Genomic DNA, 26,519 nt, shown 5'->3' with positions numbered 1-26,519 from the left:
ACTACTTTTAGGCCAGGTCATGCACTCGAATTTTTAAAGCACTAAGTTTCCGGCACTTAAATTTTAAGTATTTTCTGATTCAGGGCGTAACTGAGAGGGAGTCTTTATCGCAATGCAGACAAAAGAATAGCACGCTATAAGTTTGAAGCAGGTCAACAAAAAACTTCATTATAATTCCTATTTCCCATGATTCCCACTCAACAATTTCAGTCTCTGGTCATGACGCAATTCAAGATTAACGGGAAAGTACAATTCACATCAACAGCACTCATAGATCTTCACTTTCTCTGTGTTCCAAAGTCATCTTGACCTAGAATCAAACATATAAACAGCAGAAATGACGTTTCTCCGCTAAATCTAATCAAACAACGGACGACATTTTCAGCCTTTAGTTTAGGTGAATCAATCTGCAGCTTTGCCGACGTCATGGCTTTTATTCGCCCATTTAATTCTAAAAACAATTAACTCAATTATCCCAGCCTCCCTCCACCAGCCCATCATTTTCCGTTTTTGGACTATAAATACAAATATCGTAATAATTGAATGGAAAACACCGGAACACGCCAGAAATGATTTCGAACGAGAAGACGGCTGGACATCAGAGTCCAAGTTTGCTCAACACTTCAGATGCTTCTCTTGTCATGTTCAAGTTTGATGAATGACTTCCACGTCGGACAGACTCGCCATTAGAAGCAATAGTATTAAGCCTCGTCATCAGATGCACGAGTATCGCCTCGTAACTCAATCAACGAAATGGATAATCGCAGAGTAAATGGAGAATTTCCAGACGTCCAACTTTCTTTTTTTTTTGTAAACCTGATTACACATTCATAAATCGTTTCAAAGATATTGTGATATTAATGTCAATAGCAAATCGTTATATCGTTCTACAATGACAACAATTGTTACTGTATTGAAGTTTGAACAAGCAAAATATAAAAAATCATTTAAAGAAAAAAAAAAGCTCATGTTAACATATTTACTTTATGGCTCTAACGGAGGTTTCTGATATTTTGGGTCAAATATTATGAATATACCTTAGCCGCCACTCCCTAAGAAATTATGAAATCATATGATTTATCCTTATATTTTATATATACAAAAACAAAGAATAAAATGTGTGGGACTAGTTCTAAAATGTACAATGTACTTTCTTTCATTCTTTCCAGCCACTTCCTATTTCTTGTAGAACGAAACTAAAAACGTGGCATTGCTTTTTTTTTTTCAATATTTATTCAGTTAAAAGAACTGGAGAAAAAAAAAAGGCCAAACACAAGAGCATCGAGTTGTCTAAAGGCAAGCATCATTAAGGGAGACAAGTATAGAGTGTCCAGGGTTAATTTCCCTTGACAGATTTGATTGAACTGAGCTAACGGCCTAGGTTGTCGTCGCCTGTTGGTAACGAAGCAGAAACTGGGAGCCGGGGAGAGGTTTAAATAATTAGGAAAAACGAATCTTGTCGAATGCGGCGGCCCAACGTTACATTGATGGCCTAACAAGTTCACCAACCGTGAATTGCCGTGAATAGTGGCATGTGACTCGACTACAAATAGAGAAAAAGATTCGTCTGTAGACATGGTAGGGTCAAATGAATAACACATATTGGTCTCTGCGGTACAGTGGTCCATGAGCGAATCTTCACACTTTAATCTGTCAATATTTTATGGCTAACCAGAGATGCTAGTTTAACATACAAATCTCATTTAGAAAAGTATTACACAATTGTTAAAAGTGGTTTTGCACACTTTTTAAAAAACTTAGCCAAATACACCAAAAAAATTGTGATTGTCACCGAAAACGTGATATTAACTCTGGCTATTATATCTCAAGACTTTGGTTGGTCTTCATCTCTTGGTCTTGGTGATAAGTTTGAAGACAATTGTTACTAATAGCCTTCGAATACACACACACACATATACATTCGACATTTCCCTTCATTATTATTAAACTTCTTTTTCGACATTTGCTATCAGTGAGGACTAACTTCTATTGTTCGGCCTTTCGCCTATTTTATGTCATTTGTTTGAGTATTGCTTCTGTGATATATATGATATATGATATATATGCATGGGCGCCCGCAGGATTTTTTGCAGGAAGGTGCAAGTAGCCACCTATGGCTCAAAGTAGCGGAGAATATTAAAGAACTGCAGAAGTTGACATTTGCTGCCAATACTGTCAATAACTTTACTAATGAACTGTTTTACGTCGCAATAAAAAAGCTGTCAAAAAACGCTTATAGTGCACAGTGCTTCAACACGTTACAGCTCTTGTATCTTTTTGGAATAAGAAAAACAAGTTGAAAAGCGAGACGTTAATGAAGAAACTAACCAATCAAGAAACCTAATGTAAACCGTGTTCTGTAGTAGCTTCCAAAATCCAAACATGTGGCTTTGTGTGTCGACTATAGAACAAACTCAATACCCGGTACCAAGTTTGTCTCGCCGTCTTCAAGATGCCAAACTCAATACCCGGTACCAAGTTTGTCTCAACTTCTTCAAGATGCCAAACTCAATAACCGGTACCAAGTTGGTCTCAACTTCTTCAAGATGCCAAACTCAATAACCGGTACCAAGTTTGTCTCAACTTCTTCAAGATGCCAAACTCAATACCCGGTACCAAGTTTGTCTCGCCGTCTTCAAGATGCCAAACTCAATACCCGGTACCAAGTTTGTCTCAACTTCTTCAAGATGCCAAACTCAATAACCGGTACCAAGTTGGTCTCAACTTCTTCAAGATGCCAAACTCAATACCCGGTACCAAGTCTGTCTCAACTTCTTTAAGATGCCAAACTCAATAACCGGTACCAAGTTTGTCTCGCCGTCTTCAAGATGCCAAACTCAATACCCGGTACCAAGTCTGTCTCAACTTCTTTAAGATGCCAAACTCAATAACCGGTACCAAGTTTGTCTCGCCGTCTTCAAGATGCCAAACTCAATACCCGGTACCAAGTTTGTCACGCCTTCTTTAAGATGCCAAACTCATTACCCGGTACCAAGTTTGTCACGCCTTCTTCAAGATGCCAAACTCAATACCCGGTACCAAGTTTGTCTCAACTTCTTCAAGATGCCAAACTCAATACCCGGTACCAAGTTGGTCTCAACTTCTTCAAGATGCCAAACTCAATACCCGGTACCAAGTTTGTCTCGCCGTCTTCAAGATGCCAAACTCAATACCCGGTACCAAGTATGTCTCAACTTCTTTAAGATGCCAAACTCAATACCCGGTACCAAGTCTGTCTCGCCTTCTTCAAGATGACATCATTTAAGTACTCTTCACATGGACACACTGGGTTTGGATTATGTTATGAACGTGACTGCTGGTGTGCTGTTGAGCGGCCACTATGGACAATCTGCAACATGAAGGTAACTAGTTCAAGAACAGATGAAGAATTGAAGAAAATTAAAAGATAAATCAGAAACACGTTTGGAGCAGGCACAGATTGATGTGCAGTTTGTCTGGTTTCACTTGCAAACGTTATTTTAAGATCCGCCAAACAGTTAAAGATCTTCTCAATGTTGTGAATTAAAGCGCGAATGGATTTATATTCTCATCCATTAGCGTCTCGCACACAAGAAGTAAGTTTAGCATCAACACTTTCTTTTTGGACTGCTACGGAAGAAACAGATGATCTTCTTGATGACGCCAACATGACGTATATCTGAGATACCATTTATGTCATTGACAACAAGGTTGAGTTTGTGAGACGCTCAATGGACGAAGGCCTTGTTTAATTTTAAAAAAAAATAATTTGAAGAACAATGGCCTGAACATAGCTTTGAATGCTATCCATCAAGGAGCAGCCATCGTAGCCTTGGTAGCTTGTCCATGTCTAGACTGTACATAATGTATTTGCTGACAATGACGTTAGACACAGGCTGTGTGTCTCTCTGAACTACAGGAACAAATACAATCGCAATCAACAAACCTAACGCTCATAGACACCTTCTCAGTGCCTGAAATACCTACAGTTTCATCACTTACAGACCCAACAAATGCAGTTAATTCATGCCGCTGCTCGTATTTTTTATTTCTTGCTGCTTCTAGTGCTCCGTCGATACAAATCAACGTTTTGACTCAGAATATGGCATGTGAAGAACTTGTTTTTGTATATCTCTTCTATCGAAAACTGGTGGACGTATTTTACCTGCAATTTTATCGAGCGCAACTCTGCAAGACGTAAATACATTGACCCAGAGGACTGCACTCTTCACTCTAGTTCAAGAAACATTTCACATCTATAACATCGAAAGACAGTTGGTAAGGATTTCTCCAAAGTTTCTCAACAAGCATCATATCCTCAAGACTAACGTGCAAGAGAATATTTGATAGCCTTTATCCTGCAAAGAATTGCTAGCCTATAGCACAAGTCTTAAATAGCATATTGAAGCTTATTACAATAATAGCTTATCCTTACAACTGTGGAAGCACTACTTGTTAGACTTAGAATAAGTTAATTCATTTGAAAGTGTAAACAATAGGCTAAAATTTGTCTACTTAAAACTCAGACGGGTGCAAATACATGGTTCGCCATTAATTGCTGATAAGCTTAAGCTAGTCTACTAACAGATCAACCTATCTTTACATCTGTATATCAGTCACCAGTGGAAGCACTACTTCTTCAGTTGCTACTTAGATTTTAATTGGTTTAATGGTGCGAAAAAAAATGGCTAGAATTTGACAACTCAGAATCCAGGGGGGTGCAAGTACACCACCTTGCAGCCCCATGAGGGCGCCCATATATATATGTATCATAAAAAACACATTTGTACGTTTGATAAATGACAATTTTCTGCTTAGATAGAAACGTTGGTAGTGATTTCTGGTCGGCAAGCAATTCCATACATCTCTGTTTCAAGTCTTTTCATCGGAGTAAATGAAATTTAATAGTGAATTGTAGAAGAAATTCATCTGTTTTTGTCTCGGCTAAAGCAATAATGGCCCGCGGGTCAAATTCGACCCATTGGAAAACTTGTTTTGAAAAACAAAGCGTATGTTGAGTGAAGGGAGACCACTACTGTTCTATTGCTACCATAATAATAATTCACATTTTTGTTTTTTCCTTTTTCTATATGAAATAAAATTATTTTATTACCACTAAACTACTAAATTTTTTAAAATTATTATTTCACGTGTTGTCTCGACTATGAATAATTGCGCAAAATTTCAACTTGATCCCTGAATTAGAATTAGGAGAAAAAAAATTTAAAAACTTTAATCCAAACCGACAGACAGACGGACAGACGAAATGAGTTAATGTAATATTTGTTATTCAAAAAACAGAAAGTGTATGATTGGTTCCAATGGATTCGACAATTTCTCTTTGTGACAGTGTAGGAAAAGAGCTTAGGCTACACTGATCTGAAACATTAGTTACATTCACTTACCATCTAAGAAATGGGGAATTTCTGCATTTTGAGGCAACTCGAAATAATAAAAAATGTGTATATATTATAATAATAATAAGTTTTCGATTCCAAAGATTAAGGATTAGTGCAGCTTTTCACATGGGTACCCAAATCCAGTCGCGTCTTCTGCGATGCCTTCAATAAGGTCTTTTCTTTGGGTCTCCGCGGCCTTTGTCAGAGCTCTCCAATTATCTTTTCCAAACATAATCTTCTGCTAGCTACTTTTCTCTATGCCAGTAATGGCGAGTTAAGCTTTATAGGTTAGCAACTAATGTTAAGTTGAGAGAAAGATTTAAATGTTTGCGCAATTCTGACTTTTTAAATTTTTTTTTTGCGCCCACGTGCTGACTGTTCCCATTTGGCAATAAAATTCAAATGAATGTGGCTACTTTCACAATTCCTCTTCAAATAAATAAATCAATATCTGACGCCAATTATACAGAAAAAGCAAAGAATCATAGCCTTTTTTTTTTAGTAAAGTGAAAGAAGGAAATACTGTCTTGATGTTTTCTTCACTTACAGCCTGTCAGTCAACAAGACTATTACCGGACTGCTTCATTTATTATTCTTTACTTAGTGAGTCGCACAACGGAACGGAAAAGACGTTATTTCAGCCTTTGCGATCTCTCTTGTAGCATTCATACTGGAAACCCAAAATAGCAAATAAAAATTTGATCTGAACACCGTCTTTATCATGTTTCAAGTGATGAATCATTTCTTTTCGATTTTCCGAAAACTGGCCCGTTTAATTTCTAATAGCTATAAGCCTAAGCAAGTTTGTTCTATTTTTTAAACAAACCATTTGAACTTTCGAGAACTGAGACCCCGTCAGATATTTTTTTAAAATTTATTTTAGAGAAATTGCGAAAGTAGCCACAATCATTTAAATTTAATTGGGAAATGTGAATTATCTTTATTTTTCTCCATTGTTTGGGGATTGTTTGGGTCATAATGATTCTTCACTCATCTTTGCGTCATTTATATGGGAATCGCAGGTTATTTGAAACTTATTTACCCCCAATACAAGGAGGTTTAGGTTTGCAATAAACTAATTGAACATAGTTGATAATACGATAAGTTAAATTTTCTTTATTAATAAATATAATGTTAACAAAATATGTACAATAGCTCGTTCAATGACAATAATTTAATGTACAGGTTTATCTTATAGCGATTTCACTTGAAAAGCAAAGAAACTATTAATTCATTTAAAAGAAAAAACTGCAAGCTTTGTATTGTTGCCTAGCAACCTTAAGCTTCCGAGATCTGCTTTGAAAGTTAAAGAAAGTTGTTCCAGTATGCTCAATTTTAGTTATGGGAATTCCCGTTTTGTATTCGCCGTGTTATCGTAATCTACTGTGTAATCCATGTGACGTGACAATTATACATTTGCTTCAGTTCGACTAACCAATGTTGTCTTTCTTGTGTTCTAGAATATAGAAGACCTTATTAATCTTAGCTATACACATTAATCAAATTGATTTCCCTCCCATTAAAACTTGATGGTTAAAGGTCACGTAAAGTCAGTTTCGTTAGTTCATGGCAAGTTATGACATGAAAAGTGTATTTGCCCCCCCCCCTAACCCCCCAGGTTTCTATTGTCATGTGAGTAGGACTATATGAAAAGTTAACTTCCTGCTTAGGTCCTCACTATTGATTACTGTCCATTGAGTGGTTTACATTAGCTGTCTGGCATTTCAACTCTATTTATATCAATCTTATTTCTTTTCTCTCTGTTTTAAATCCAACTTTAATTTAACAAATGTCGGAGTGAAACTATCAATCACTCATGGCGATAAGAAAGTTTAGAACGTAACAAAATGTAAAGGATTTTTTTTTTTACAAACATATCTACTGTCACGATATTTCATTTCTTCTAATATTGTACTTAATTTACAAGAGCAAGTTTCAAGAGGAGCACACGGGTTTAGGCTTTTGTAAGGAGAGGAAGCAAAGTTTGGACTTGTGTTAGAGTAGCATCAAAGTTCGGACTTGTGTTAGAGAAGCATCAAAGTTTGGACTTGTGTTAGAGTAGCATCAAAGTTTGGACTTGTGTTAGAGAAGCACCAAAGTTTGGACTTGTGTTAGAGAAGCATCAAAGTTTGGACTTGTGTTAGAGAAGCATCAAAGTTTGGACTTGTGTTAGAGTAGCACCAAAGTTTGGACTTGTGTTAGAGTAGCATCAAAGTTTGGACTTGTGTTAGAGTAGCACCAAAGTTTGGACTTGTGTTAGAGAAGCAAATTTTGGACTTGTGTTAGAGTAGCACCAAAGTTTGGACTTGTGTTAGAGAAGCATCAAAGTTTGGACTTGTGTTAGAGAAGCATCAAAGTTTGGACTTGTGTTAGAGTAGCATCAAAGTTTGGACTTGTGTTAGAGTAGCACCAAAGTTTGGACTTGTGTTAGAGTAGCACCAAAGTTTGGACTTGTGTTAGAGTAGCACCAAATTTTGGACTTGTGTTAGAGAAGCAAATTTTGGACTTGTGTTAAAGTAGTATCAAAGTTTGGACTTGTGTTAGAGAAGCACCAAAGTTTGGACTTGTGTTAGAGAAGCAAATTTTGGACTTGTGTTAAAGTAGTATCAAAGTTTGGACTTGTGTTAGAGAAGCAAAGTTTGGACTTGTGTTAAAGTAGTATCAAAGTTTGGACTTGTGTTAGAGAAGCACCAAAGTTTGGACTTGTGTTAGAGAAGCAAAGTTTGGACTTGTGTTAGAGTAGCATCAAAGTTTGGACTTGTGTTAGAGTAGCACCAAAGTTTGGACTTGTGTTAGAGTAGCATCAAAGTTTGGACTTGTGTTAGAGAAGCAAATTTTGGACTTGTGTTAGAGTAGCATCAAAGTTTGGACTTGTGTTAGAGTAGCACCAAAGTTTGGACTTGTGTTAGAGTAGCACCAAAGTTTGGACTTGTGTTAGAGTAGCACCAAAGTTTGGACTTGTGTTAGAGAAGCAAATTTTGGACTTGTGTTAGAGTAGCATCAAAGTTTGGACTTGTGTTAGAGTAGCACCAAAGTTTGGACTTGTGTTAGAGTAGCACCAAAGTTTGGACTTGTGTTAGAGTAGCACCAAAGTTTGGACTTGTGTTAGAGTAGCATCAAAGTTTGGACTTGTGTTAGAGAAGCAAATTTTGGACTTGTGTTAGAGAAGCAAATTTTGGACTTGTGTTAAAGTAGTATCAAAGTTTGGACTTGTGTTAGAGAAGCACCAAAGTTTGGACTTGTGTTAGAGAAGCAAATTTTGGACTTGTGTTAAAGTAGTATCAAAGTTTGGACTTGTGTTAGAGAAGCAAAGTTTGGACTTGTGTTAAAGTAGTATCAAAGTTTGGACTTGTGTTAGAGAAGCACCAAAGTTTGGACTTGTGTTAGAGAAGCAAAGTTTGGACTTGTGTTAGAGTAGCATCAAAGTTTGGACTTGTGTTAGAGAAGCATCAAAGTTTGGACTTGTGTTAGAGTAGCATCAAAGTTTGGACTTGTGTTAGAGTAGCACCAAAGTTTGGACTTGTGTTAGAGAAGCACCAAAGTTTGGACTTGTGTTAGAGTAGCATCAAAGTTTGGACTTGTGTTAGAGAAGCACCAAAGTTTGGACTTGTGTTAGAGTAGCACCAAAGTTTGGACTTGTGTTAGAGTAGCATCAAAGTTTGGACTTGTGTTAGAGAAGCAAATTTTGGACTTGTGTTAGAGTAGCATCAAAGTTTGGACTTGTGTTAGAGTAGCACCAAAGTTTGGACTTGTGTTAGAGTAGCACCAAAGTTTGGACTTGTGTTAGAGAAGCAAATTTTGGACTTGTGTTAGAGTAGCATCAAAGTTTGGACTTGTGTTAGAGTAGCACCAAAGTTTGGACTTGTGTTAGAGAAGCAAATTTTGGACTTGTGTTAAAGTAGCACCAAAGTTTGGACTTGTGTTAGAGTAGCACCAAAGTTTGGACTTGTGTTAGAGAAGCACCAAAGTTTGGACTTGTGTTAGAGTAGCACCAAAGTTTGGACTTGTGTTAGAGTAGCATCAAAGTTTGGACTTGTGTTAGAGTAGCATCAAAGTTTGGACTTGTGTTAGAGAAGCAAATTTTGGACTTGTGTTAGAGAAGCAAATTTTGGACTTGTGTTAGAGAAGCAAATTTTGGACTTGTGTTAGAGAAGCAAAGTTTGGACTTGTGTTAGAGTAGCATCAAAGTTTGGACTTGTGTTAGAGTAGCACCAAAGTTTGGACTTGTGTTAGAGAAGCAAAGTTTGGACTTGTGTTAGAGAAGCATCAAAGTTTGGACTTGTGTTAGAGTAGCATCAAAGTTTGGACTTGTGTTAGAGAAGCAAAGTTTGGACTTGTGTTAGAGTAGCATCAAAGTTTGGACTTGTGTTAGAGTAGCATCAAAGTTTGGACTTGTGTTAAAGTAGTATCAAAGTTTGGACTTGTGTTAGAGTAGCACCAAAGTTTGGACTTGTGTTAAAGTAGTATCAAAGTTTGGACTTGTGTTAGAGTAGCATCAAAGTTTGGACTTGTGTTAAAGTAGTATCAAAGTTTGGACTTGTGTTAGAGTAGCACCAAAGTTTGGACTTGTGTTAGAGTAGCATCAAAGTTTGGACTTGTGTTAGAGTAGCATCAAAGTTTGGACTTGTGTTAGAGTAGCACCAAAGTTTGGACTTGTGTTAGAGAAGCAAAGTTTGGACTTGTGTTAGAGAAGCATCAAAGTTTGGACTTGTGTTAGAGAAGCAAAGTTTGGACTTGTGTTAGAGAAGCATCAAAGTTTGGACTTGTGTTAGAGTAGCACCAAAGTTTGGACTTGTGTTAGAGAAGCATCAAAGTTTGGACTTGTGTTAGAGTAGCATCAAAGTTTGGACTTGTGTTAGAGTAGCATCAAAGTTTGGACTTGTGTTAAAGTAGTATCAAAGTTTGGACTTGTGTTAGAGTAGCACCAAAGTTTGGACTTGTGTTAAAGTAGTATCAAAGTTTGGACTTGTGTTAGAGTAGCATCAAAGTTTGGACTTGTGTTAAAGTAGTATCAAAGTTTGGACTTGTGTTAGAGTAGCACCAAAGTTTGGACTTGTGTTAGAGTAGCATCAAAGTTTGGACTTGTGTTAGAGTAGCATCAAAGTTTGGACTTGTGTTAGAGTAGCATCAAAGTTTGGACTTGTGTTAAAGTAGTATCAAAGTTTGGACTTGTGTTAGAGTAGCACCAAAGTTTGGACTTGTGTTAGAGTAGCATCAAAGTTTGGACTTGTGTTAGAGTAGCATCAAAGTTTGGACTTGTGTTAGAGTAGCACCAAAGTTTGGACTTGTGTTAGAGAAGCAAAGTTTGGACTTGTGTTAGAGAAGCATCAAAGTTTGGACTTGTGTTAGAGTAGCATCAAAGTTTGGACTTGTGTTAGAGAAGCAAAGTTTGGACTTGTGTTAGAGTAGCATCAAAGTTTGGACTTGTGTTAGAGTAGCATCAAAGTTTGGACTTGTGTTAAAGTAGTATCAAAGTTTGGACTTGTGTTAGAGTAGCACCAAAGTTTGGACTTGTGTTAAAGTAGTATCAAAGTTTGGACTTGTGTTAGAGTAGCATCAAAGTTTGGACTTGTGTTAAAGTAGTATCAAAGTTTGGACTTGTGTTAGAGTAGCACCAAAGTTTGGACTTGTGTTAGAGTAGCATCAAAGTTTGGACTTGTGTTAGAGTAGCATCAAAGTTTGGACTTGTGTTAGAGTAGCACCAAAGTTTGGACTTGTGTTAGAGAAGCAAAGTTTGGACTTGTGTTAGAGAAGCATCAAAGTTTGGACTTGTGTTAGAGAAGCAAAGTTTGGACTTGTGTTAGAGAAGCATCAAAGTTTGGACTTGTGTTAGAGTAGCACCAAAGTTTGGACTTGTGTTAGAGAAGCATCAAAGTTTGGACTTGTGTTAGAGTAGCATCAAAGTTTGGACTTGTGTTAAAGTAGTATCAAAGTTTGGACTTGTGTTAGAGTAGCACCAAAGTTTGGACTTGTGTTAAAGTAGTATCAAAGTTTGGACTTGTGTTAGAGTAGCATCAAAGTTTGGACTTGTGTTAAAGTAGTATCAAAGTTTGGACTTGTGTTAGAGTAGCACCAAAGTTTGGACTTGTGTTAGAGTAGCATCAAAGTTTGGACTTGTGTTAGAGTAGCATCAAAGTTTGGACTTGTGTTAGAGTAGCATCAAAGTTTGGACTTGTGTTAAAGTAGTATCAAAGTTTGGACTTGTGTTAGAGTAGCACCAAAGTTTGGACTTGTGTTAGAGTAGCATCAAAGTTTGGACTTGTGTTAGAGTAGCATCAAAGTTTGGACTTGTGTTAGAGTAGCACCAAAGTTTGGACTTGTGTTAGAGAAGCAAAGTTTGGACTTGTGTTAGAGAAGCATCAAAGTTTGGACTTGTGTTAGAGAAGCACCAAAGTTTGGACTTGTGTTAGAGAAGCACCAAAGTTTGAACTTGTGTTAGAGTAGCATCAAAGTTTGGACTTGTGTTAGAGTAGCATCAAAGTTTGGACTTGTGTTAGAGAAGCAAAGTTTGGACTTGTGTTAGAGAAGCACCAAAGTTTGGACTTGTGTTAGAGAAGCAAAGTTTGGACTTGTGTTAGAGAAGCATCAAAGTTTGGACTTGTGTTAGAGTAGCACCAAAGTTTGGACTTGTGTTAGAGAAGCAAAGTTTGGACTTGTGTTAGAGAAGCAAAGTTTGGACTTGTGTTAGAGAAGCAAAGTTTGGACTTGTGTTAGAGAAGCAAAGTTTGGACTTGTGTTAGAGTAGCACCAAAGTTTGGACTTGTGTTAGAGTAGCATCAAAGTTTGGACTTGTGTTAGAGAAGCAAATTTTGGACTTGTGTTAGAGTAGCATCAAAGTTTGGACTTGTGTTAGAGTAGCATCAAAGTTTGGACTTGTGTTAGAGTAGCACCAAAGTTTGGACTTGTGTTAGAGTAGCATCAAAGTTTGGACTTGTGTTAAAGTAGTATCAAAGTTTGGACTTGTGTTAGAGTAGCACCAAAGTTTGGACTTGTGTTAGAGTAGCATCAAAGTTTGGACTTGTGTTAGAGTAGCATCAAAGTTTGGACTTGTGTTAGAGTAGCACCAAAGTTTGGACTTGTGTTAGAGAAGCAAAGTTTGGACTTGTGTTAGAGAAGCACCAAAGTTTGGACTTGTGTTAGAGAAGCAAAGTTTGGACTTGTGTTAGAGAAGCATCAAAGTTTGGACTTGTGTTAGAGTAGCACCAAAGTTTGGACTTGTGTTAGAGAAGCAAAGTTTGGACTTGTGTTAGAGAAGCAAAGTTTGGACTTGTGTTAGAGAAGCAAAGTTTGGACTTGTGTTAGAGAAGCAAAGTTTGGACTTGTGTTAGAGTAGCACCAAAGTTTGGACTTGTGTTAGAGTAGCATCAAAGTTTGGACTTGTGTTAGAGAAGCAAATTTTGGACTTGTGTTAGAGTAGCATCAAAGTTTGGACTTGTGTTAGAGTAGCATCAAAGTTTGGACTTGTGTTAGAGTAGCACCAAAGTTTGGACTTGTGTTAGAGTAGCATCAAAGTTTGGACTTGTGTTAGAGTAGCACCAAAGTTTGGACTTGTGTTAGAGTAGCATCAAAGTTTGGACTTGTGTTAGAGTAGCATCAAAGTTTGGACTTGTGTTAGAGTAGCATCAAAGTTTGGACTTGTGTTAGAGTAGCATCAAAGTTTGGACTTGTGTTAGAGTAGCACCAAAGTTTGGACTTGTGTTAGAGTAGCATCAAAGTTTGGACTTGTGTTAGAGAAGCAAATTTTGGACTTGTGTTAGAGAAGCAAATTTTGGACTTGTGTTAAAGTAGTATCAAAGTTTGGACTTGTGTTAGAGAAGCACCAAAGTTTGGACTTGTGTTAGAGAAGCAAATTTTGGACTTGTGTTAAAGTAGTATCAAAGTTTGGACTTGTGTTAGAGAAGCAAAGTTTGGACTTGTGTTAGAGTAGCATCAAAGTTTGGACTTGTGTTAGAGTAGCAAATTTTGGACTTGTGTTAGAGAAGCATCAAAGTTTGGACTTGTGTTAGAGTAGCACCAAAGTTTGGACTTGTGTTAGAGAAGCAAATTTTGGACTTGTGTTAGAGAAGCAAATTTTGGACTTGTGTTAAAGTAGTATCAAAGTTTGGACTTGTGTTAGAGAAGCACCAAAGTTTGGACTTGTGTTAGAGTAGCACCAAAGTTTGGACTTGTGTTAGAGAAGCAAAGTTTGGACTTGTGTTAGAGTAGCATCAAAGTTTGGACTTGTGTTAGAGTAGCATCAAAGTTTGGACTTGTGTTAGAGAAGCACCAAAGTTTGGACTTGTGTTAAAGTAGTATCAAAGTTTGGACTTGTGTTAGAGTAGCATCAAAGTTTGGACTTGTGTTAGAGAAGCAAAGTTTGGACTTGTGTTAAAGTAGCATCAAAGTTTGGACTTGTGTTAGAGAAGCAAAGTTTGGACTTGTGTTAAAGTAGTATCAAAGTTTGGACTTGTGTTAGAGTAGCACCAAAGTTTGGACTTGTGTTAGAGTAGCATCAAAGTTTGGACTTGTGTTAGAGTAGCATCAAAGTTTGGACTTGTGTTAGAGTAGCACCAAAGTTTGGACTTGTGTTAGAGAAGCAAAGTTTGGACTTGTGTTAGAGAAGCATCAAAGTTTGGACTTGTGTTAGAGAAGCACCAAAGTTTGGACTTGTGTTAGAGAAGCACCAAAGTTTGGACTTGTGTTAGAGTAGCATCAAAGTTTGGACTTGTGTTAGAGTAGCATCAAAGTTTGGACTTGTGTTAGAGAAGCAAAGTTTGGACTTGTGTTAGAGAAGCACCAAAGTTTGGACTTGTGTTAGAGAAGCAAAGTTTGGACTTGTGTTAGAGAAGCATCAAAGTTTGGACTTGTGTTAGAGTAGCACCAAAGTTTGGACTTGTGTTAGAGAAGCAAAGTTTGGACTTGTGTTAGAGAAGCAAAGTTTGGACTTTTGTTAGAGAAGCAAAGTTTGGACTTGTGTTAGAGAAGCAAAGTTTGGACTTGTGTTAGAGTAGCACCAAAGTTTGGACTTGTGTTAGAGTAGCATCAAAGTTTGGACTTGTGTTAGAGAAGCAAATTTTGGACTTGTGTTAGAGTAGCATCAAAGTTTGGACTTGTGTTAGAGTAGCATCAAAGTTTGGACTTGTGTTAGAGTAGCACCAAAGTTTGGACTTGTGTTAGAGTAGCATCAAAGTTTGGACTTGTGTTAAAGTAGTATCAAAGTTTGGACTTGTGTTAGAGTAGCACCAAAGTTTGGACTTGTGTTAGAGTAGCATCAAAGTTTGGACTTGTGTTAGAGTAGCACCAAAGTTTGGACTTGTGTTAGAGAAGCAAAGTTTGGACTTGTGTTAGAGTAGCATCAAAGTTTGGACTTGTGTTAGAGTAGCATCAAAGTTTGGACTTGTGTTAGAGAAGCACCAAAGTTTGGACTTGTGTTAAAGTAGTATCAAAGTTTGGACTTGTGTTAGAGTAGCATCAAAGTTTGGACTTGTGTTAGAGAAGCAAAGTTTGGACTTGTGTTAAAGTAGCATCAAAGTTTGGACTTGTGTTAGAGAAGCAAAGTTTGGACTTGTGTTAAAGTAGTATCAAAGTTTGGACTTGTGTTAGAGTAGCACCAAAGTTTGGACTTGTGTTAGAGTAGCATCAAAGTTTGGACTTGTGTTAGAGTAGCATCAAAGTTTGGACTTGTGTTAGAGTAGCACCAAAGTTTGGACTTGTGTTAGAGAAGCAAAGTTTGGACTTGTGTTAGAGAAGCATCAAAGTTTGGACTTGTGTTAGAGAAGCACCAAAGTTTGGACTTGTGTTAGAGAAGCACCAAAGTTTGGACTTGTGTTAGAGTAGCATCAAAGTTTGGACTTGTGTTAGAGTAGCATCAAAGTTTGGACTTGTGTTAGAGAAGCAAAGTTTGGACTTGTGTTAGAGAAGCACCAAAGTTTGGACTTGTGTTAGAGAAGCAATGTTTGGACTTGTGTTAGAGAAGCATCAAAGTTTGGACTTGTGTTAGAGTAGCACCAAAGTTTGGACTTGTGTTAGAGAAGCAAAGTTTGGACTTGTGTTAGAGAAGCAAAGTTTGGACTTTTGTTAGAGAAGCAAAGTTTGGACTTGTGTTAGAGAAGCAAAGTTTGGACTTGTGTTAGAGTAGCACCAAAGTTTGGACTTGTGTTAGAGTAGCATCAAAGTTTGGACTTGTGTTAGAGAAGCAAATTTTGGACTTGTGTTAGAGTAGCATCAAAGTTTGGACTTGTGTTAGAGTAGCATCAAAGTTTGGACTTGTGTTAGAGTAGCACCAAAGTTTGGACTTGTGTTAGAGTAGCATCAAAGTTTGGACTTGTGTTAAAGTAGTATCAAAGTTTGGACTTGTGTTAGAGTAGCACCAAAGTTTGGACTTGTGTTAGAGTAGCATCAAAGTTTGGACTTGTGTTAGAGTAGCATCAAAGTTTGGACTTGTGTTAGAGTAGCACCAAAGTTTGGACTTGTGTTAGAGAAGCAAAGTTTGGACTTGTGTTAGAGAAGCACCAAAGTTTGGACTTGTGTTAGAGAAGCAAAGTTTGGACTTGTGTTAGAGAAGCATCAAAGTTTGGACTTGTGTTAGAGTAGCACCAAAGTTTGGACTTGTGTTAGAGAAGCAAAGTTTGGACTTGTGTTAGAGAAGCAAAGTTTGGACTTGTGTTAGAGAAGCAAAGTTTGGACTTGTGTTAGAGAAGCAAAGTTTGGACTTGTGTTAGAGTAGCACCAAAGTTTGGACTTGTGTTAGAGTAGCATCAAAGTTTGGACTTGTGTTAGAGAAGCAAATTTTGGACTTGTGTTAGAGTAGCATCAAAGTTTGGACTTGTGTTAGAGTAGCATCAAAGTTTGGACTTGTGTTAGAGTAGCACCAAAGTTTGGACTTGTGTTAGAGTAGCATCAAAGTTTGGACTTGTGTTAGAGTAGCACCAAAGTTTGGACTTGTGTTAGAGTAGCACCAAAGTTTGGACTTGTGTTAGAGTAGCATCAAAGTTTGGACTTGTGTTAGAGTAGCATCAAAGTTTGGACTTGTGTTAGAGTAGCATCAAAGTTTGGACTTGTGTTAGAGTAGCATCAAAGTTTGGACTTGTGTTAGAGTAGCACCAAAGTTTGGACTTGTGTTAGAGTAGCATCAAAGTTTGGACTTGTGTTAGAGAAGCAAATTTTGGACTTGTGTTAAAGTAGTATCAAAGTTTGGACTTGTGTTAGAGAAGCACCAAAGTTTGGACTTGTGTTAGAGAAGCATATTTTGGACTTGTGTTAAAGTAGTATCAAAGTTTGGACTTGTGTTAGAGAAGCAAAGTTTGGACTTGTGTTAGAGTAGCATCAAAGTTTGGACTTGTGTTAGAGTAGCAAATTTTGGACTTGTGTTAGAGAAGCATCAAAGTTTGGACTTGTGTTAGAGTAGCACCAAAGTTTGGACTTGTGTTAGAGAAGCAAATTTTGGACTTGTGTTAGAGAAGCAAATTTTGGACTTGTGTTAAAGTAGTATCAAAGTTTGGACTTGTGTTAGAGAAGCACCAAAGTTTGGACTTGTGTTAGAGTAGCACCAAAGTTTGGACTTGTGTTAGAGAAGCATCAAAGTTTGGACTTGTGTTAGAGTAGCATCAAAGTTTGGACTTGTGTTAGAGTAGCACCAAAGTTTGGACTTGTGTTAGAGAAGCAAATTTTGGACTTGTGTTAGAGAAGCAAATTTTGGACTTGTGTTAAAGTAGCATCAAAGTTTGGACTTGTGTTAGAGTAGCACCAAAGTTTGGACTTGTGTTAAAGTAGCATCAAAGTTTGGACTTGTGTTAGAGTAGCATCAAAGTTTGGACTTATGTTAGATGAGCCCCAATGTCTAGGTTTGTGTAAGAAATGCTAGATGAGGATAAAGCCTGCTGCCTATCCAGTGCTATCTTCAGAATAAGATTTTTCTTGTTTGATATAAGCAACTGTACTGACGTTTAAATGATTTGAAAAAGGTTGCAATCTTAACAGTGCAATAGTATTTCAGATGTGAATTTCAAAATTCGACAGAGCTGTGCAGGTCGAACAGTTGCATGTTAGAAATTTAGAACACCCTTCAATGAGATTGTGCTTCTTCTGGTTTGAATCCTGGTTAAGACTGGGATTTTTAATTTCTGAATTTTAATTGTAAAGGCGCCTTTGAGTCCACTCAACTCTAATAGGTGCCTGACATTGCTATTGGTCCGTTGTTCTGGCTACATGACACACTCGTTAACTTCGTTAACTTCGGAGAACAGAAACAGATGACGTTTGCTGAACTTGCATCATCTGAAACAGGTACTTTACCACTACATCTATCTACAACCTTTAACCTTTCATTGATAAAAAAAAGACCACTGATGAGTCCCAATATATAAACATTTTAAAAATCTCAATTGAGGTGGATTTGCTATAATATTTCAGAAACTACCTGAAATAGATATATAAAGAAATAAAATCGGACGGTCAGTTTTATTTTGGACAATGAAGGTCAAAGAATATTATTGTGAGAAAAACTAACTCTCACATCAAGATATGTATTGACAAGAAGTGAAGGAGTAATACAACGCATGACAGTAGATTGTGTTACGTGTAACTCTATAGTGCACACTCCAACACAATTGTTTCACTGCAATCCTTGACCATAACTGTTCATTGTTTACAAATATGCATTCTTTACCTAATCGCGCATTTTATACCTAGCGTCTGGAGAAAAAAAAAGAGAAAATCTTAACTTGAAACTCCGCAACTGTCTTTCAGGCCTAGCCACGTTAAAGCACTGATACGCATTTCTTTTTTTTTTTTTATATGGGTTGATATTAAGTAAGAAATATACATATTGCCTGCGTTCTATCTATGTTCTAGTTATTGTAATATATAGCCTAAGATAAGATAATCGCATGAATGATAAACTACTATGTTGACTTTAAACATAACTCACTAAATTTGTTTTGGACTTAAAGGAAAATTGGAAATCATCTAGCTCTTTTGTTTCTTCGTGTCGTGTCTTCATTTTTTTTGTAACGTATTCGACCAGTCCTTCTTGTCGCCTCCTGTCCTGTCCAGTATTTCCACCTCAGCGCGCACTTCTTGTGACTAATACTACTTAGAGCTATGGTCACGGCAACCTCGTTGAGAAAACGGATAACAAACTGGCGTGATACTGCGGAGGTCAAGGGTCAACCCAACTTTCATTTTCTTTTTTCTTTATGAATGACTTTTTTTAAAGCTATATGTACGAAAGTGTTAGCATTGAATGACTAAACTGGAGGCGTCACGGGGGTCGTTGTCACCAGGTACGGTTAACTAATGTAGTTACCCCAAATAACCCCTTTCCATTTGCTCCATGTTTTCAATAAAGTGTACTTTGTTTTTAAAAGTTTATAATCGTGTTTGAGAAGCTATCTAATTTCAGATATTTCACAAACAATTGTTTGTTGTAAAAAACAAAAAACAAAAAAAAACAAAAAACGCTTTTGTTTACATTTTGGTGTCATCCCTTTATAGCTATTGCTTGATCGTCTGTTATGTGTAACCCCTTAGCGACACCACATAGGCTATCTAAAACTGAGAGTCTAGTGTATCATGCAAGGTAGATAACATAAAGACTATAATTTGGATAATTAACTTCCATGTTTTGCTGATACTGTTCTGTTAAAGTCCACACAACGACAATGCATTACTTTTTTAAAATGTAAAAGGTATCAATGAAAATAATAAGAATGAGTATAGCTGTTATATAGCTCAACTTTCATTGCTTATAGCATGCTCAGATCGCTTTGGTCCAATCTCATTTGTGTACCAGTAGGGGGTGGGGGTACCTGGGAGCAGGTTTCCGTGCTGCCTATAGGCGCTCAGTAAACACAGCTCTGCCAGAGTCGGGTATCGAACCCCTTGATTGTTAGCCAAGACAAGTTCAATCTTACTTCACCTCTGGAGAACACCTCATCACAAAAATGTAAAAATATTATAATTATTAAACCATTTCTTGTGACATTGATACGTTCAACATACGATTTCATTTTTGTTTTATAATATTTCTTCAGCAATTTCTTTTTGTAATTTCCATGTTTTGCTGACATACTCGTGGACACAACTTTTATCTCCCTTCCCTGTGTCATCCTTCTTCAGCCAATCAAATGTTAGGTTGAAGTTTTTAATTTGTAGTTTTGTATCTTTTCTTATTGTTGATATTTTAGAGTTGTCATTCTTGAATTTTGCTTTCAATCGTTCACAACACGAGTCGTGGACGTTAGTCACGTGTTTTTCACTGTAACAGGAGAATAGGACATAAAAAGATCTTTGGCTTAAAGGTTGATACAGTTTCCAAGATATTGAAGTTTCTCCAAGAATTAAATGTTCTCACGTGGGACTGACTGAGCCTGGAATACTTATTGGACTTATTGACTGGTTCAAAATGAAAGTTAGGATGAGTGCACTATTAGATATTGGATGAAGTACGTAACAGGTGCATGCATTTAGTGCACATTAAATAGTTGGATGCATTTAGTGCACATTAAAGAGGCGGCTGCATGTAGTGTACTTTAAACAAATGCATACTCTTATTGTAAACAGGGGGATGCACTTAGCTTTCTTAAAAACAATAAGCAGGTGCATGAATTTAGTGTTAAATATGTTGATTTATTTAGTGTACAGTAAACAGATGCACGCATTTTGTGTAAAAAGTTGGATGCATTTTGTAAACTTTAAACAAGTGGATGCTTTTATTAGCGGCCCCAGAAAGGGTAAAAGACGCTATTAGTTTTGTGTGAAATGTCTATTCGTCTGTCAGACCGTCCGTCCCGTTTAGATCTCGTAAACTAGAAAAGATAGTGAAAATCCGACATCATAACATTTTAGTCCATTCAAAGTTTTGATGCAACGGCTAACGGCTACTTTTTTCTTTTCTAAAAGCGAAAAGTCTTTTTTTATAATCACTTATGCAAGCAGTTTTTTTCATAAAAAATACACCACTTTTACAACTATTCACTATTAATAGTAACAAACACTGGAGGCTTTTTAGTAGGGGAGATTACCATTTGCCATATTTTTAACACATTTAAGCATATGGTTTTAGATTTTTTTGTCAATTTTTTTTTTTACATTTGTATTGCTACGTTATGTAAGTTCTGTCTTACTAACTACTACATTTACTCACAAAAAGTGTTTATTTTTTTTAAGAGAAAAAATCTTTTTAGTATGCATATAAGTTGGACATAATTTATAATCATAATTAATAAGTAGTTTTTCATATTATGGCGGGAATTACAGCTATCAATTAGGAAGTCAAAATACCAAAGTAAAAAAAATAAATTTGTACGGAAATGAAACGAGGAAAGCATAACGATTCCAATAAGAGATTGGCCCTTTACAAAACAATTAGATCAATTAGATATACATTATAAGACATCACTTAGGCCAGGTTTACATCTACCTTCACATTCACTTACACAAGATCTGTCAACCTTCTTTCTCCATTCTTCTCTGTCATTTGTCTTTGATATCATTTAATTCTGATGTTCTTTCTGAAAATATTGATACCTGCCTTTTTACCTGCCTGGGTGGACCACTTTGGGGGCCGATGTTGAGTCTGTGTTTCCACACAAACTGTCTTTGTAACCTTGTTGTACAGTTAAAAGGTAGTTAGTTAGTCTTATTTAGTTTCTGGATGCACATAGTCTACTCTTCTTTAAAATATTCATTTAATGTACAGATACCCCCATTTTATATAGTAATCTAAATTTGGAAAGTTTGGAGGATATAATCTCTGCTCTTGTGGTTTGCGCTTGGAACTGTTTCCCAAATGGTCCTGAAACCCTAAAGGAGTTCTGACCTCTTTTTTTCTAGTAAGAATGTTCGGAGCCGTTAGACTAAACCAAAACAGAACAATACACATATACACAAGAAGTAACATTGTTCTTTTAATATTGTTTTAGAAAAGATACCAATTTTTATATGCCCAATATAATTTAATATACAAGAATTATTTTTTTCAAATGTATGGAAACGATCTCTATAAACCTCTACGCTAAAGAACCTTTTTCAAGACAATGGGAAGTGCAATCCACGCCAATTGTTGTAGTATACATCTACCGAATAATTGTATTGTTTTTAAAAATGTTTAACAACTATAATGTTTTCGATTCCGAAGATTAAGGATGAGTGCAGCCTTTCATATGATGGATGGCTGCCTGGCCGTGCGGTTTGCGCGCTGGACTGTCGTTCAGATTTATCGATGGTCCAGGGTTCAAACCCTGCCCGCTCCCATCCCCCGTCGTCCTGCGGGAGGTTTGGACTAGGAAGTAATTATCTTCAACTCTGAAGGAACATCCGAAACATGTAATACATTTGACAAACATATGACTACGTATACCCAGTAGCGACCTACATATTTTCCCGCATCCCGTACAAGGCCGTTATCCGCCGGCTTTCTATTTAACTTTTATTTCCGTCTTCTGCGCATGTCTTTAAGTAGAGCTCTTCTTTTGGGATTCAAATAGTTGCCAGTGACATCGATATATTCTAATTCTCAAACCTCGTATTTGGTATTCATCCTTGGATAAAACAAATTCGAGTTTTAATTCTATAGTTATGAGGCATACTTAACATGGAGCCCAACATATTAATTTCTTGTGACTTTTTTATAACAATCAACTATATAAAGACTACAACCTTGTAATAAAAAAAAAAAGAATATAAAAACAAAGTCATAAAATGGTCAATAGACGGAATTAATCTATCAAAATATAAAGTAAATAACATCCCATCTTTTATATCCATGTATTGGATCCTACATCTGTGATAATTTTAAACAAACTGCAATATTAATTTTATCTTAAAAACGTCACTATTATTCATATACTTTAGACAAAAACATTAACTGTATCTTACTAAAACATCAGTGTCAAGTCTTGCATTTATTCTTTCATTTCAGGCAAAATGAAGACTAATCATTGAACACTGAAACTGGCTGCTTAGACTGATTAGAGATTTGCCTGGGATGCTGAATGCAACACTTCTAGACATGGGTGTGGATGAGACTGAGGATTCTACTTTAACTCCTCTGTTAATAGATGAGTCGACTCCCAAAAGGTACAATTTTTCAAGGCAGAACAGGAATGATGATACCACCGACGAGAGCATTGGGACTCTGCAGGACTTTCACATCTTTTTCCTGGAAATACACGGCTATGCCAGTCTTGTCGTTTGTGCCTTTGGTATATTGACCAATGTCCTAAACATCACAGTTCTGATGGCAAAGGATATGAGAACTGCCACCAATCACCTGTTGACCTTCCTGGCCATCGCAGACATTTTAACGATGCTTCCGTATATTCCCTTTGTGCTACACTTCTACTGTCCACCTGCTGACCCTTATGATTCTCCGGAAAAGTTTTCGTACAGTTGGATCGTGTATATGATTATTATAATCAGCTTACTGGCCACGACGCACACAATAGCCATCTGGCTGGCGGTCACTCTTGCAGCGTTTCGATTTAGTCAGATTCGGTCACCGTGCCCCAGAGGACCAATGGCTAAAGAAATGCGCGTCCGGCAGGTGAAGATAGCCGCGGCAGTGGTGTACATTACATCAGTAGTGGTGATGATTCCTAATTATCTCTCTCATGAGATTATAAAACTTCCAATGCCTCGCCACATCAATGTTTCTGCCTTTGGTCTTAAAGAAATGCACTACGGCACCAAAGACATTGATTTGATCATACTCACCAACATCCTTACATACGCCATACTTGCTAAAATTTTGCCTTGTATCTTGATTCTCGTGTTCAGCGGTTCTCTGTTATACCACATGGGTATAAAGGCGGCAAGGAGGCGCCAGCGGCTTTCCGTCTCCTGTCAACAAGTGCAGACCACGAGGATGCTCCTGGTCGTTCTACTCATGTTCATCATCACCGAGCTTCCACAGGGCGTCTTGAACGTCCTGAGCGCCCTAGTGCCGGATTTTTACCTAAACTTTCACTACCCGTTAACCGATCTAATGGATTTCGTGGCGCTGGTGAACAACGCGATCAACTTCGTGCTGTATTGCGTCATGAGCCAGCAGTTTCGGGAGAAGTTCTTCAGCATCTACATCAAGCCCATCTGTGAGAGGAGGAGGACGATGATTACCTCCAACTCGGAGCTGCTGATTCTGCGGGAACATCCGCCTAGGACCATGACGACCACGACCCACGAAGAGACGCTGAGAGTATGACTAAGAAAGAAAGTGACCAACTCGTACTTCTGACTTGCGGTCTAACAGCATAGCAATCAGTCCTGACATTATCAAGTGGACATTGCTCAAATAAAAAGAAAAGAGGAAGATTCTCATCTGATTCATTCTCTCTATGAGATCGATCTAAAATGTTTGTTTGAGTTTTCTGGCGGCGGAGATGGAAGTGGTAGACACAAGGTCGATACCATTATTGATCTAAATGAGTTAAAATCAGCAATGATCACGTACTTGCACCAACTAGCTGGATATTTCCTACAATCTGGAGTTTATAATTTACAACAAACACTCTTGTTTTGATCATCAGCAATTCATAAACAATCTTCTTTCTTTTCCTTTTTTATTTTTGGATCAGGTTAAAAATTCAACTACTTAAAAGTAACAAGTTAAATGTTTTCTAGCATAGATATGTAATGCTATTTGAAGTTATTCAAGGTTACTTTGCATGTTTTATACGTTGATAGTGTAAAGAAATGGATGTCAGGTGCATAATTTGCCTACATTTAGAAGTAACAGAAAATATTGCTTCAACAATGTCTGTCCACCTGCTGGCATAGCGGGACTTTTAGGCACAGTCAATGTCCATTACATGTGAGACATAGGAAAGATAGAGAGAACAAGAAAACTGTCCTTTCATTAATATAGTTCATCCCTTTTCCAATGGCTTGAGTACCAGTCTGAGTGTCCCATTCCTTAAAATTGTACGTGCTACGTCTGGCACTGTGACCAACTTGGTCCCTGGGACTCGTGTGTTTAATTCAAGTCACGTAGCAGTTTCAACAATCAAGAGCTTGTCATCACCAGCAGCTCTCTATTCCCAAGCGTGTTTCTCGAAGAGCTTGACTCACACACCGTTATGCGCATAATGAGTCGTTCTGTTGAAATCAAACAGATTTCGTTGGGTTTCTGGAAGATTTCATGTATTGACACTAAATCTTTTCTACTGGTTTAATTAGACTAAGACATATTCAGTGGCCTGATACAGAGATCCACTCTTTAACAGAGATGTTGATATTAGAGATGTGCCTAATGCTGTGTAAGCACCGGCTCATTTCGTTAGTTTAGTTAGCAATTTAGCCCCACTGTAGTGAGCAGTGGGACTTTGATAAGGTAAAACCTTGATTGCCTTTGTTTCGGTGTTGATATTGGGCGAGTATCGAACTGGGGCTCAGCGCGACGTGACTACGGTACTGCATGACCAGGCGAATAAAAATAGTGGGCCGTCTATTGAGTCCTATCTTTGAAGAAGTGTTCTGTCCACACGAGGTACAAACTTTTGTAAAACATGTAGGACCATCAACTTGAGCCCTTTTTTTGTATGCCATAATAGACAGAAAGTAACAGAAGAACAGTGATTCCCCAACCCAAGTTTATACTGTATGCTATAGCAGTGCTAACCTTTGTGTATGTTAATATACTGTAAAAAGTCATTATAAATGTTAAATTACAGCCACTTTTGTTCCTTATTTCTTCTTAAATTCAAAAGAAGAGATAATCAGTATCATAACTTGCAGAGTGCGTCTACATATCAATTCAGCATGATCACTTAGTAAATGCCAATTTTTTGTTGTTGTTTGTTTAGGTTATGGGGAGAAGGTTTGGTGGCGCAATCAGCCAAAACAAATAGATCTTTGAGTTAAACATCGATTTTTAAAACAAATATTCTTATCTACAAGGGGATGAAACTCAAACCTCCTTTTCTGTGGTGGTATGATTCAGAACCTTGCACTCTGATGATAATGATGATTATGATTATTGTGATAGTAGTAATAATAATAATAATAATAATTATTATTATTATTATATGAAAAAATATTTCAGTGAATACTTTTAGAGAAATTACAGTAAAATGTTTTTCTTTAAAGAATGTCGATTCTAGGCAGAGCCAGAGAATGTATTATCATTAAAAAGTAAAAGATAGTCAATCTCAAAACATACTGTAAATTTTAATTCGGTTTAAATGCACGATTTTCTAAGGTCAATTAATAGAAACTAATTTATGAGTAAAAAAAAAAGATAATTAGTAAATAGAAAAGTGTAGATACTAGAGTTTCATTTTTTTTTCGGACCTTATTACTGGGCAGGTTTGTTTGTCAAATGTTTGACATGTTTCCAATGTTCCTTCAGAGTTGAAGATAATTTAAATTTATGTGGTTAATTATATGTGAGTGAATTTTAATGTAAAATAAGTGGACATTAAATACTGGAATGAAAGAGAAGACAAATCGAAAGAGAGAGAGAGAGAGCGAGAGGAGAGAGAGAGTGAGAAAGAGAGAGAGAAAGAGAGTGTTATGTGTTATGAACATAATGATGACAGAGTCAGATGACAGAGTCCGAGAGAGAGATTAAAGAGAGAAAGATTTAGAAACAAGTAACAAGAGAAACAGTTTTATTTTTTTTAAAGAAGATATCTCCATTACACAACTTAAAATTATATATATATAAAGAAATTATCAAAACAAAATAGGTCAAGCTAATCAGGTCAATTAGGTATTGTATCAAACTCGCACCATGGCATTGTATGCTCGATATCCCTACGTCTCTACCCAATGGCTAGAGTTACTTTGTTTAGTTGTAATTGTTTTTTTTTATTTATTTATTGGCACTTTCAGTATATAGACACCTAGAGTTAGATCCTGGTCATGCGAATGTATATATCTTATACACTTTATAATCTTCCAATGATAGGCCATTTTTTAGATCTAGACTTTGAAGAGTATGCGCAAAATTTTCCTGAACATCAATTTATTTTAAAAAAATACTTTTAAAAAAAAGACAATACCTCTTTTATGCAATTTGTTGAGCGTTTGTTTTTCTCTTAAAAATTAATACATGTTAGATTTTAAAACATTTTTTCACCCCGCCGCCTTCTCTTTTGTCCCGAGAAGAAATCCTGGTGAAGCGAATGTATAGATCTAAAGCATTTTTGGATATTCCAATGA

General features: G+C 36.9%; 1 protein-coding gene across 1 annotated transcript in view; it reads left to right on the top strand.

Moving 5' to 3' along the window:
* The window catches only part of LOC106076452 (G-protein coupled receptor dmsr-1-like), a 77,961-nt gene extending 52,326 nt beyond the window's left edge, over positions 1–25,635 (top strand). The window contains exon 2 of the mRNA XM_056007349.1: positions 22,279–25,635. Within this exon, the coding sequence (XP_055863324.1) occupies positions 22,345–23,559 (1,215 nt within the window). The 5' untranslated portion in view covers positions 22,279–22,344 and the 3' untranslated portion in view covers positions 23,560–25,635. The remainder of the gene's footprint in view (positions 1–22,278) is intronic.
* Positions 25,636–26,519: the final 884 nt, after the last annotated feature.

The sequence above is a fragment of the Biomphalaria glabrata genome, chromosome 13 (genome assembly GCF_947242115.1).
Source record: "Biomphalaria glabrata chromosome 13, xgBioGlab47.1, whole genome shotgun sequence".
Taxonomy (NCBI): Eukaryota; Metazoa; Mollusca; class Gastropoda; family Planorbidae; genus Biomphalaria; species Biomphalaria glabrata.
The sequence above is the reverse complement of the archived record's forward strand: the minus strand, read 5'-3'. Positions and strand labels throughout refer to the sequence as shown.